This window comes from Schistocerca gregaria, chromosome 6, assembly GCF_023897955.1.
Source record: "Schistocerca gregaria isolate iqSchGreg1 chromosome 6, iqSchGreg1.2, whole genome shotgun sequence".
NCBI lineage: Eukaryota > Metazoa > Arthropoda > Insecta > Orthoptera > Acrididae > Schistocerca > Schistocerca gregaria.
In genome coordinates this window covers 479,883,749-479,898,202 of record NC_064925.1, presented here as the reverse complement: position 1 = coordinate 479,898,202, position 14,454 = coordinate 479,883,749, and the positions used below count along the sequence as shown (strand labels likewise).

Genomic DNA, 14,454 nt, shown 5'->3' with positions numbered 1-14,454 from the left:
CCCAAACCCTACCCTGCTACCCCTCCCCCTCCTTGCCCCAGCCTCCTCCTCACCCCACTCGGTTGCCTTTCCCATCATGTGCTGCTGCTCGTATGCTGGCTTCATCTGCCAGAGACTGTGGTTTGTGTGTGTGTGTGTGTGTGTGTGTGTGTGTGTGTGTGTGTGTGTGTGTGTGTGCGCGCGTGAGTAATCTGTCTTTTTTTAAAAAAGGCCTTGTTGTCCGAAAGCTGATTTTGTGATGGTCATTTTGTTGTGCTGACATCACATGACTCGAATGGAGCACTTTAGAGGGATTTCAAATTATTTGAATATCATTTCAGTTTTTATACAAGAATACGGAAATTCATTAGGAGCATAAAGTGATATATTTAATAATTTAAGACAATTTCCAGGAAACAGTCAATACCCTTCGTATTGTCAAAGTTACCCACTGAAACACCAAGCCACACATTCACCAATAATTAATCAACAGTATGTCTGAATATTTCATCTCGTTTCCTTCTGCTGCATCATACCTGCTGGGTCGGCATATGATGCTTGCAACATCAAAATGGAAAGTCATCTACATATGACAAGAAAAGGAATGGTTCACATATTAACTCTTGTGTAACATTGATAATAATCTGTCCCCATTTTGAAGAAGACTCATTACGATAATTACATGGCATATGAAGTGAATTACGTAATCACTGTATCCTGAAAAACTGCACACTTTAAGTACCTCTAAGAGAATCAATGTCTAAATCTGTACTCTGAAAACCACTGTACATTGTGTTGCATAGTGTACATACAATGACAAGCCAAAATATTATGACTGTGAGATTGAATGCTGCCTGTATGCATTTGGCATGGAAAGAATGTAAGCACAGCAAAGATTACTGGGGAATCATTTTAGTAACAATACGGGCCACAAATGGGGAAATTCACTGACATAAGTGACTTTGACAAAGGGTACACAGATATGCCCTGGCACCTGGGACGAGAATCTAAGAAATAGTGGAACTGGTCGGGTTCTCGAGTGCTGCTGTCATGAACATCTGTGGAAAGTTTCTGGTGGACAGCGAAACAATGAGTAGGCTAAGAGGTGTCAAGCGTCTGTGCCTTGACGCACAGTATGTTGGCCAGAGGCTTGCCCACTCTTTAACTCTTTAAAATAAGGCGATCAGTGATCTGTTACATCTCTGGCAACAGTGTACAATTCTGCATTCAGAGCACACCGTTCCGCACACACTGTCGAGCATGGGTCTCTGCAGCAAATGACCATTACAAATTTTCATGTTTGCTCAATGATGTCATCAATTACAATTGTCATGGGCTGAGACTGGACTGTGGATCAATGGAAACTTATGGCCTGGTCGGATGAATTGTCTTTAACATTTCGCTAGGTCTCTAATCAAGTCATCTAGGCGAGTGGCTGCTCAAAACTTGCAATATGCCACAGATGCAAATTGGTGAGGATCATATTATGCTATGGGTGACACTCAGCTGAGCTTCCATGGAACTTGCAATAGTAATCAAAGGCACTATGAAAGCTGTGGACTCTGTGAACATTATTGTGGACCATGTGTATGTCTTTGAGCTCAATGGAATCTTTCAGCAGGGTAACTGTCTGTCACAATGCCAGAATCATGCTATGCTGGTTTGAGGAGAACAGTAGTGAATGCATGCTGGTGTTCCAGTCACCAAATTCATCTGATCTGAACCTGACGGAATACAACTGTCACCTTATTGAACACCAGATCAGCGCCCGCAAACCTCTGTCTTGTATTTATGGCAATTGCATGACTTCTGCACATATATCTGCTGTCACATACTTCCACAAACCTACCCAAGACTTAATGAGTCCATAACATATAGATGGTTGGATGGGAGGTTAGGAGACTAAACAGCAAAGTCGTCATTCTGTCGTCCATGGGATCATTCTTCAACAGTTAGTGACAGAGACAGTATTCTGACTGAACTGTGGAACTATGTTGAAACCTATGAAACACAACATCACTAGTGTATTACATTCCAAAGGTGGACCAACAAGCATTCAACCAGTTGGTCACAATGTTTTGGCTCATCAGTGCAATGTACGTGTATAATTTTCTCCCTTCCTTACGCCATTCACAGATGGTATCCAAGTGTAATAGCAGCTTCCATATTATTCTGTGTGAGTACAAATTTTTCTCTAATTTTAGTTTTGTCATACTGATTCAAGATGCTTGTTGCATGAAACAATATGTTTCTTGACTCATTTGTGAATGTGGGCTCTTGATATTTGTAAGTAAAGGAAAAAAAAAAAGGAAAGTTAATGTCCTGTAGGGAGACATATTTTTTAGCTTTTCAGATCACTCTCATAGAATATAACAATGGTCAAAAGCAATGGCATGTAAATTAGGAGAAATATAAAAAAGTAGAAAAATAAGTTAATTTGTACAAAAAAAAACTTCAAATAAAATGCAGAATTGACAAATAACATATTCTATGATGACTAACATTTCTTAACTAGAGCATTATAATATGTATTTACCAACCTTCCCATCTGGTAGAAATCTGATGAACCCCCTTTATCAGTCTTTGGAAATCCTTCAATGGTCACAGCATCAATGCCAAACCTAAAGCATGAAAAGAGAATGTCAGGAAACAATACAGATTTAATATTTCATATTTCACTTTTCTCTGGGTTCTTAGTTCAGTAAACACTGCTTCCATTCCAGTACAAGGCCTGCTCAAAAAATTCCGGAACATTCGTAAATTTTGCACCAATGGTGTGTCGGAGCAAAACGCAGTTGGCATCCTTACAAAGTCTGTGTTTAATGTGTTACTGCCAAAAGTTTAATTGTTCTATTTCTGTTAGTTGTTGTTTATTGCTGCACTGAGTAGAATGTTGTCACAAAGTTTGTGAATTTCGAGATGACAGAGTTGGAGGAGTAACGTGTCTGCATTAGATTTTGCATGAAACTCAAGAAAACCTTTACAGAGACACACCAAATGTTGGAGGAAGCCTACAGTGATGAGTGTTTAAGCTGTACTCGGCATTACGAGTGGTTCACATGGTTTAAAAATGGCTGATGGAAGTTAAAGATGACCTCGTTAAGGACAGCCTTTGAAGTCTACCAATGATGCTCATGTCAGGAACATCGCGAAATTAGGAGTGCCAATTGAAGACTGACTGTCCAAGAGATTGCAGAAGAATTTAACATTTCAGTTCGATCACGTCATGAAAACCTGACACAGCATCTTGGAATGGATCATGTTGCTGCCAACTTCGTCTCACAGCTCATGAGTCGAGACCAGAAAGGCCATTGCCTTGTAATGTATGAAGAGCTTTAGGATCATGCAAATGAGAATGAGATGTACCTTAAGAGAATCATAACTGGTGATGAGACATGAGTCTATGGCTATGATATTGACACTAAGGTTCTCCATGACCAAAAAAAGGTCATTAGGTTAGGTCAACTGTCAAATGGTAGTAGCAGGACATGTTGCAACACCTGCAAGAAAAATGTGAGAAGGAAATGGCCTGAAATGTGGAGGGACAATTCACAGCTCTTGCACCATGACTCATCCTCTGTACTCTTCAGACCTGACCCTGTGGACTTTTCTTTTTTAATTTCCAAAGTTGAAATCCCCATTTAAAATTCACCAGCACCACTTCATGCAATCCAGCAAGAGGCACACGAACACTGCTTCTGAAAGTGGAAACGGTGTTGGGAGTGATACATCAATTGTGGAGGAGAGTACTTCAAAGGAGACCAACCACAATAACTCAAAGGCAAGCACAGAAAAATTCTGAGGGCAACATTCTCAAATGTTCTGAGAACACCTCATATAAATATTTCGCTAAATGTAACGTAACCCGAATTCCCTCTCCCCAGAATGTTACATCCATTGAAGTGGCAGCCTAATGAACACTACTGGAGTCAGACACCACCTCATTTATTGTTCTGCTCTTGTTCCCTCTACCATCTCATAACGACCTCATTGTGAATGGGACGTAAAACTCTTATCGCCCTTCCTTCCATTTCCCCTACATACATCTTTTTTCCCAGTGACATTTTTATTACTACAGTGTATTGGAAAACATAACCACGAAATTCTTCTTTTGTTCAAATAATTTATGGGAATGTAGCCAAACAATGTCATCGACAGCTGCCAATACTTCAATAGGGCATGCACGTGTCAAAATATCAGCAGTTGTCAACAACGCCACTCAGTTGCATTTCAGAAGTTATTTGAGCACTGTATATGCCATGAGAAACTCAGGCCTCACAATTCTTCTTCTGTTTCCCTACATGGAACATATTATATTATTAATCGAATTAAATTTTATCCTGGGAAATGCAAAAAATTAAAAATGTCACAGCAGCACATTTCATCTCTAGAAGCCTTACAATCTTGAAACATGATAAAGAAAATAAAACCTCATATCATCTCCAGCTCAGTCTTTCTGCTCAGTGTTCTTACTCTCAACAAAATATCTCGAAAAAAATAAGAGTACATCATTCAGCAGCAGGATGAGGGGAGAAATGATTAAACCTAAAAGTAAATATATATCCATGCACTCACACACAGCCTGTGCAGATGCAGAAAAGTGACTGGTCCACACATATTGTAAACAGAATACTGCATATTATGTCTAGTACTGTGTGATATTCTTGTCTTTCTGCTAACAATCCAACTCAGATGTTTTGTAAGCATATTCTTCAAAGATCAATTACAAGAGTATAAAAAACACATTTGCCTAAGTAAACAGAACTGCAGCAGAGTTATCTTATTTCTTCATGTAACTGTCAAAGTAACTTAATTACCTTCACAGCAAAAAATTAGGTCTTTTAAAAAAATGGAAGTTATGCCCTGCTTAAAATGCCATTTCACACATATGAATTTCACTTATCATCACTGGAAGATTGTATCATTATCTTCCTTAACATACACTTAATCATTTAAAAAATTCAAGTCAAACCCACGATCAAAACCAAATTATATTAACTATACAACATACAGAATTAGTGCTCAACATTATCATACAAAATCTGCAAAAAGTACAAAGCCTGTGTACAAAAACTAAATGAATAACATTACAGGGCTTGTGACATTAGTTTATCTTTACACAATCCACATCTACATATATACTCTGCTAACTACTGTACAATATGTAGTTAAGAGTACTTCCCATTGTCCTGCATATCACAGTTTCTCTCACACCACAGATTGTAAAAGAATGACTGCTGGAATTCCTGTGTGTGTGCGCTGTAATTAGTCTAATCTCATCTCTGCTGGTCCCCCTGAGAGTGATATGCAGGGGCTCCAGTATATTTTGAGGTTCCTCGTTTAACATTGGTTCTTGAAACTTTGTAAGTGGGCTTCTGTGGAATAGTTGACACCTATTTTCTGCAATACTTTGAATGTACTGTTAGCTTCTAAAGACAAGCAGTCCAAATAGGGGGAAATACATACCACTTCAGCTGTGTTTGCACTATAAGGACGTGACGGAGTACAGAATGACTGGCTACATTCTGACAAGTCAGCAACTCAGCAAACCACATACCATAGTGTTGAAGGTAGAGGAGGTATTTTGTTAGCGGATCCATTACCAAGAATGTGTGTTTTAAACAGTAAACAATGCATGTAAAGGACAGTTTCGCTCTTATGAGTACGACAGATGAGGGAACATTTTAGCCAGTGAGCAGTGGAAGCAGACTTTAAAATTCCTCAGGGTAGTTTACACACAAAATTGCACAAAGTACTGATGAGATAATAGCAAACCAAGGAAGCAAGCAGCCCGAATGAATAGTTTACATAAATTCCACCTCAGTTATGCCACCTATAAAACAAGAAATTGTTATGCAATTTGAACGCCTGTGTAAGGCAGATCAGGATTGGTGAGTTTGTTTGAAGAAAATAAACAACTTCCGGTAATCTCCTTAATGTACTATGAGATCCCTACAGCCTATAGCCCAGACACCATTTCACTTACCATAGTCAGTAGTAGAGAAATTTTTTTCAGATTTGCTAGAAGCAGGTGCAATGCAGATTTATTACTGACAGATCCGATCAACATGCGATTATTACAGAGATGATTTCTGAACTCAAGTGGGAATCAGTGGAGAGAAGAAAACATTCTTTTCATGGAATACTATTAAGAATACTATTAAGAAAATTTACAGAACTGGCATTTGAAGCTCAATGAAGAATGGTTCTACTGCCACCAACATACGGTCATGTAAAAAGTATTCACAGACCAATGTTTACCTACAATAACTTTATTTACTACAGTAACAGTACAACTAAAGACCACAGCCAGACATGTTATTTGATAAACTACAGTAAGGGGTTTCCTTCCTAATCTGTATACATAAAATGGTTAACTAAATTAGCCTACTGCAAAAAGAAAATAAAAACTCTGTACTAGCCGACTTCACATATTGAGAAAAAAATGTTCATACACTATTGGAAATGTAAATATAGAAACAACTAATGAACTGCTTGCTGCAAAGAACACCTTCAGTGGAAATCTGCACCTTGTGCATATTGGTTATGATAGGTGTTGAATGCATGCAACAGCAAAATGGGCATGCAGGAAAAGAAATAACTGTACAGAAAAGGCATATAGTTATCTCTCAATATGTAAAGAGAGAGTAATTTTCAGAAATAGCTCATATTACTGTAGAAGCTGGGTTATTGTGCAGTCCATTAGGGACAAATTACTACTTTCAATAAGACAATGACCCTAAGCATACATCAGAAATTGTTCATCTGTGGCTGTCATACCAGACTCCCCATGTTCTTAAGTTTCCAGAACAGAGTGTAGATCTTAATCCAATTAAACATTTTTGGATTATGCTTGAACAAATGGTCAGGAAACAGGAAATACAAATTATGACTGCTCTGAAACAATGTCCACAACAAGAACGGGAAAATATTACCTTAGAGACTGCCAAAAAAATTGTTTAAGCAGTGTGAAAGAGATGAACAGAAGAGATACATAAAAGATGAATGTCCGCAAAGCATTAACATTGTCTTTATATTTACGTACTTTGTAACTTCCTTTGAATGTATGAATACTTTTTTCCTCACTGTGTGATGCCAGCTGGTACAAATTTTTATTTGGTTTTTGCAGAAGGCTACAGCTTAGGAAGGAAACTGTTAGCAGAGCAAGGCTAGGCATTGAAAAAGATAAGTAACAGATTGTTCATTATACTTATATTCTGATAACAACACATTAAATGTAACACACTTAAGAGAGTGAACATCAAGAGTAAAGACAATCTACTCGTCATACTCGACATATACAAACGAAAGAACCAAGGGGTGGTAGTAGTAGTAGTAGTAGTAGTAGTAGTAGTAGTAGTAGTAGTGGGGGGGGGGGGGTTTGGGCGCACGACAGCAAGGTCTTCAGCGCCCGTTCAGTAACATAGTGAAACGGGTGTCAAGAAAAATCCTAGAACAGGAATATAAAACAAAACAGAAAACAAGGGTAACAATCGTTGAAAAACATGTGCTCACCCACACCAAAGCGTGGGATGAAGCAGAGTGTCAGCAGTAAAACATGGACAACACAGGAAGAAAATGATTAATCTGGCGACAATTTCAATTTATGAACAAGATACATGTGTTTCCTTTGACTGCAAATACTTAACATCAATCTCATTTGTTTTAACACATTGTCCAATAAAATGCCCTTTAGCAAAACAAGTTTTAATCTAGAGTACGACACAGGATTTTGTGACAGTCTGATAGAACTCTGGTTGTCATGTAAAACGATTACTGGATTTTGGTGCTTATTAAGCAATTCACTTTTTAACTGTCTCAAATAATGTGTCTCTCTGGCTGCAGAAGTCAAAGCTGCATATTAAGCTTCTGTAGTTGAGGTAGCTACATCCTTCAGTTTCTTGCTCTCCCATGAAATTATATTTTTCCCCAGAAGAAAAACACTTCCATATTGTGACAAACCTGTAGTTACATCACCTACAATATTCGAATCAACAAAACCAGTTATATTCAGATCCTTGAAATCTCCTTTGTCAAACACAATGCCATAATCTATAGTACCCTTGAGATAACGAAGCACCCTTTTTGCTGCCTTCTAGTGAACACTAGTAAACTTACAATTATACTGCTTAAAACAATTGCTGCATAAGATGTGTCAGGTCTTTTATTAGTACTCATATATAGCAAACAACCTACAAGTTCTTGATATGGCACTTGAACTTTATCACCCTGCATACCCCAAAGCTTTAATCCAGCTTCCATTGGTGTTCTAACAGGAGCACAATTGACCATATCAAAGCATTTCAGCACATCTTCAATATAATTGTTCTGGTCAAGTTTTAAACTACCTTCTCCCAGTTTCCGGTTATACACATACCGAGATAGGACTTTGCTTCTCCTATGTCTTTAACTTCAAAATTCTCCGACAATCCCTGATACAACTTGTCTTTCATCACACTGTAATTTCACGACATAAAAATCGTCTACAAACAAAGCAATAATTGCAACATTTTTACCTGGCTATTTAATGAACACACAATCTTCATTGGTATTTGCAATATAACCTAGGTCTAAAAGCGTACACTTTGCCTTTTCATTCCACTGTCTGGCCAATTATTTCAAACCATAAATGGCCTTACTTAGTTTACAGACTTTACCTTCACTCCCTTTCAAAACAAAACCATCTGGTTACTTTATGAGGATAGTTTCCTCCAAGTCCCCATACAGAAAAGCAGTCTTAATATCAAAACGATAGATCTTAAGGTCATGATTTACAGCTAAACTAATGAGAACTCTAGGAGTACTATCTATGTCTCACAAGAGGTGAAAAAGTCTCAGAGTAATCAATACCAAATTTTTGTGTAAACCCTTTTGCAACAAGTCTAACACGGTGGAGACCATCCATATTCGTTTTCAGCTTAAATACCCACTTGTTACCTACAATACTTTTATTACTCTTTGGTGGATCCACAAGTTTCCAAACACTACAGTTCTGGAAACACTTAATTTTCTCTTTCATGGCCTTTATCCAGTCTTCTTTGTCACTTCTCGACATGGAATCCTCCAAGTTCACGGAATCTTCTCCCAAACTACACTACTGGCCATTAAAATTAATACACCATGAAGATGACGTGCTACAGACACGAAATTTAACCCACAGGAAGAAGATGCTCTGGTATGCAAATGATTAGCTTTTCAGAGCATTCACACAAGCTTGGCACCGGAGGCGACACCTACAACGTGCTGACGTGAGGAAAGTTTCCAAGCGATTTCTCATATATAAACACCAGTTGACCGGCGTTGCCTGGTAAAACGTTGTTGTGATGCCTTGTGTGAGAAGGAGAAATGCATACCATCATGTTTCTGACTCTGATAAAGGTTGGATTGTAGCCTATCACAATTGCGGTTTATCATATCGCGACATTGCTGCTCGCACTGGTCAAGATCCAATGACTGTTAGAAGAATTTGGAATCGGTGGGTTCAGGAGGGTAATACGGAATGTTGTGCTGGATCCCAATGGTGTCACATCTCTAACAGTTGAGGTGCAGGCATCTTATCCTCATGGCTGTAACGGATCGTGCAGCCACGTCTCAATCCCTGAGTCAACAGATGGGGACGTTTGCAAGACAACAACCATCTGCACGAACAGTTCACTGACGTTTGCAGTGGCATGGACTATCTGCTCGGAGACCATGGCTGCAGTTACCCTCGACGCTACATCACAGGCAGGAGGGCCTGCGATGGTGTACTCAACAATGAACCTGGATGCACGAATGGCAAAACGCCATTTTTTTGGATGAATCCAGGTTCTGTTTACAGCATCATGATGGTCGCATCCGTGTTTGGCGACATCACGGTGAACACACAATGGAAGCGTGTATTTGTCATCGGCATACTGGTGTATCACCAGGCGTGATGGTATGGGGTGCCATGGTTTACACATCTCAGTCACCTCTTGTTCACATTGACGGCACTTTGAACAGTGGACTTTACATTTCAGATGTGCTATGACCCGTGGCTCTACCCTTAATTCGATCCCTGCGAAACCCTACATTTCAACAGGATAATGCACGACCACATGTTGCAGATCTTGTACGGGCCTTTCTGGATACAGAAAATGTTCGACTGTTGCCCAGGCCAGCACATTCTCCAGATCTCTCACCAACTGAAAATGTCTGGTCAACGGTGGCCAAGCAACTGGCTCGCCACAATATGCTAGTCACTACTCATGATGAACTGTGGTATCGTATTGAAGCTGGATGAGCAGTTGTACCTGTACACATCATCCAAGCTCTGTTTGACTCGATGCCCAGGCGTATCAAGGCCGTTATTATGGCCAGAGGTGGTTGTTCTGAGTAGTGATTTCTCAGGATCTATGCACCCAAATTGCGTGAAAATGTAATCACATGTCAGTTCTAGTATAATATATTTGTCCAATGAATACCCGTTTATCATCTGCATTTCTTCTTGGTGTAGCAATTTTAATGACCAGTAGTTCTGGTTGGTCCTCTTCTGAAGCATCAGGGTCCATCGGCTGCACCTCAGTCTCTTCTGCGTCTGCCACTGACTGAGTATATGGGATGTAGTGTGGGTCTTTATCTCTGTCTCTTCCAGCACTGCTGAGTTCTTCTTCTTCCTCTGCCTCTGTATACTGTTTATCTCACCAGAACATACAATAATCTTCATTATTAACAGCTGGTGCCCTGGTATTGTCAGTCATGCACTCATTCTCCAGAAAAACAACCCCTACCTTTCACTATTTTCTTGGGGGTGTTGGGTTGGGTTGTTTGTGGGAAGAGACCAAACAGCGAGGTCATCGGTCTCATCGGATTACGGAAGGAAGAGGAAGGAAGTCGGCCGTGCCCTTTCAAAGGAACCATCCCGGCATTTGCCTGAAAGGATTTAGGGAAATCACGGAAAACCTAAATCAGGATGGCTGGACACGGGATTGAACTGTCGTCCTCCCGAATGCGAGTCCAATGTTATTTTCTTGGGGTTCTGTGGATCAATTAGTCTGTAACCTTTGGTCATTTCATCATAACCTACAAATACAAATTCTTTAGCTATGGCATTCCACTTTCGTCTGTTTTGATATTGTATACGGAGAAGAGCTCGACAACCAAACACCTTTAAATGGTTCAAACGAGATACTTTTCCAGTCCATAATTCCTGTGGAGTTTTACCATTAAGTGCTCTGTGTGGAACAAGGTTCTTTATGTAAACAGTTGTATTGCATGCCTCTGCCCAATACTGCTTAGGCAGACCAGATTCAAATAGCATGCACCGGGCCATCTCACAAATTGATCTGTTGGTCCTCTCCAAAACACCATTCTGTTCTGGGATATAGGGCACGCTTATCTGATGTTCAATTCCATTCTCTCTAAGCAATAAATCAAAATTTGAGTTCACAAATTCACTGCCATTGTCAGATCTAATTGATTTTATCTCTGCACCAATTCCATTTTCTAGCCAAATTTTAAACTCAAAGAAAAATTCAAAAGTTTGATCTTTACTCTTGAGAAAGTAACAGAATGTTCTCCTGGAATAATCATCCACTACTACATACATGTACTTAGCCATACCATGTGACATTTGCTCCATGGGGCCACATAAATCCATATGCACAAGGACGAGCAACTCAGATGCACGTTGCCCTACAGTCTTAGGAAAAAGTGAATTTCGACATCTTACCTAGTTCGCACGATTTGCTCTTGTCAAGAGTTTCAGAGTCACAACACTCCAACTTTATGTCACCACTCCGTAAACATAACTTAAGTCCTGTGTCAACTCTAACATGACCAAGTCTACGGTGCCATAAGTCTTGCACATTAATAAAATTTTTAACAGCGAGAGCATGCTCATCTGACAACACAGGTTCATCATTTTTTAGTTTATAAATGCCATTTGACTCTGATCCCAGAACAAAGTATCTCACCACTTTTGGGCACCTTACATCCATCTTTGTCAAAAACAACATTTATCCCTTTCTTGATTAAAGCAGAAACTGATAACAAATTAGTTGCTAAGCCAGAGACAAGAATAACAATCTTTATTGAGGATATATCTGGCGAATTGACAATAACATCACCTTTCCCTTTGCTCACTAATTCAACATTATCAGCACACTTCACAATTTTTTGTTTGCTATTTTCTGTTTTAAAATCTTGATGTCATGTGTGACGATGCTTTATAATCAATGATCTCCCCCCCCCCCCCCCCCCCCCCCCAATTCTGGTTGAAATCTGACATACCAAGTGCACAAAACAATGTGCTTTTCTCTTCCCTTTGATGATTCTTGCTTCTGAGGATGTTCAGACTTGAAGTGACCATACTTCCAGCAACTGAAACATTTCACTCTCTTCTTTTCTTACTTGTCTTTTGAGAAACCCTGTAGTGATTTCTTATAATTCTTTGTAAATAAAGCACTATCAGTGCCGTATGTGTCCAACTTGAGGTATTCTTCCACACTACCATCCACCAAGTTTACTTTGATATTTTCTGACGTGAAATTTTTGTCTGTTGTACTGGACTCTATCCCATCTGGTATGGTAAACAAACTTTTGGTAAACATCTAAGCATAATCAGTGTAATTAGCCCATCATCAACTGGTTTGCCCATGCTCTGCAGTTTGTTGGCTACATCCAAGACGTGAGTAATGTAATTTTGAATATTTCCTTCACATTTGGATAATGTAGTATCCAGCAGAACAGCCCAGAGATTCATCCATCTGGTTTTATTCTTACCAGCAAGCAGTTTTTTTTCCAAAGTATTCCAAGCTTCATTTGTTTTTGTTGTGTTTTCCACATGTGCATACAGAGATTTATCCACATGGCAACAGAATAAGTGCCCACGCATCTATATCCGTCTCTGAATTTGTAGCAGTACTTGCACCTATGGTATAATCCCATAATTTCTCACGCATTAGAATGAGTTTCATTCCAAACTTCCACATGTTATAATCATCCTTGTCTCTCAGTTTGTCTACCACTGAAGTAGTGTTTTTTATCAAACTTACATTTGAAGCCATTTTCAGACACTCGAATTCAAAGCACTAGAATATGTGACTGATTTCTTCTGAAAAACGAGAGTTCAAATGATGTTGAAGTTGACAAAACACAAATCAAAACAAGTATCACACACAATGCAATACATCACCATTCCACAGCTGTTCACAATTGGTTTGAAGAACATTCTGGACCCAGATTGCCCAACATGATTCCCATTGAACACTTATGGGGCACAATCAAGAGGACAATTCACGCACAAAATCTTGCACCGGCTACACTTGCATGATTACGGCTGGCTACAGAGGCAGCACAGCTCAATATTTCCGTGAGGGGGCTTCCAACAACTTCTTGAGTCCATGCCATGAGAGGTGTTTGCACTGTCAGCCAAAAGGAGGTCTAACACAATGTTAGGAGGTATTCCATAACTTAAATCATCTTAGTGTAATTTAACTTTCTTTCAGTCCCTTGGCTTCATCTGTAGTAGTAGTAGTAGTAGTAGTAGTAGTAGAAGTCCCAAACAAACCCCGTAATGGAGAAAGGCTTATCACATTTGTTTACTTTTCCCATTCCAAGGACTGATGACCACGTTGGCAAATGCAAATTCTCCACCATCTTATTCACATGTTACAGATACGTTCAGACTTTTATAGCTATGAAAGGTGAGACCATTCCATTCCACATGTCCACAATGTTACACTAATATACCTAAAAACAAAGATGATGTAACTTACCAAATGAAAGCGTTGGTATGTTGATAGAGACAATAACAAACACAAACACACACACACACACACACACACACACACACAAGTTACAAGCTTTTGCAACCCACGGTTGCTTCATCAGGAAAGAGGGAAGAAGAGAGAAAGACGAAAGGAAGTGGGTTTTAAGCGAGAGGCTAAGGAGTCATTCCAATCCTGAGAGTGGAAAGACTTACCTTAGGGGGAAAAAGGGACAGGTATACACACACACACACACACACACACACACACACACACATACCCATCCTCACATATACAGACACAAGCAGATATATGTAAAGGCAAAGAGTTTGGGCAGAGATGTCAGTCGAGACGGAAGTACAGAGGCAAAGATGTTGTTGAATGACAGGTGATGTATGAGTGGCAGCAACTTGAAATTAGCGGAGGTTGAGGCCTGGTGGCTAACGAAAAAGAGAGGATATATATTGAAGGGCAAGTTCCCATCTCTGGAGTTCTGATAGGTTGATGTCAGTGGGAAGTATCCAGATAACCTGGACGGTGTAACACTGTGACAAGATGTGCTGGCCGTGCACCAAGCCATGTTTAACCACAAGGTGATCCTCATTACCAACAAACACTGTCTGCCTGTGTCTGTTCATGCGAATGGGCAGTTTGTTGCTGGTCATTCCCACATAGAAAGCTTCACAGTGTAGGCAGGTCAGTTGGTAAATCACGTGGGTGCTTTCACATGTGGCTCTGCCTTCAA

At 39.6% G+C, this 14,454-nt stretch overlaps 1 protein-coding gene across 1 annotated transcript in view; it reads right to left on the bottom strand.

Annotated features, from left to right (window-relative positions):
* LOC126279015 (glycosylphosphatidylinositol anchor attachment 1 protein) overlaps window positions 1-14,454 on the bottom strand; it is a 74,088-nt gene that overhangs the window by 47,470 nt on the left and 12,164 nt on the right. Inside the window, exon 7 of the mRNA XM_049979400.1 lies at window positions 2,520-2,600. Within this exon, the coding sequence (XP_049835357.1) occupies window positions 2,520-2,600 (81 nt within the window). The remainder of the gene's footprint in view (window positions 1-2,519; window positions 2,601-14,454) is intronic.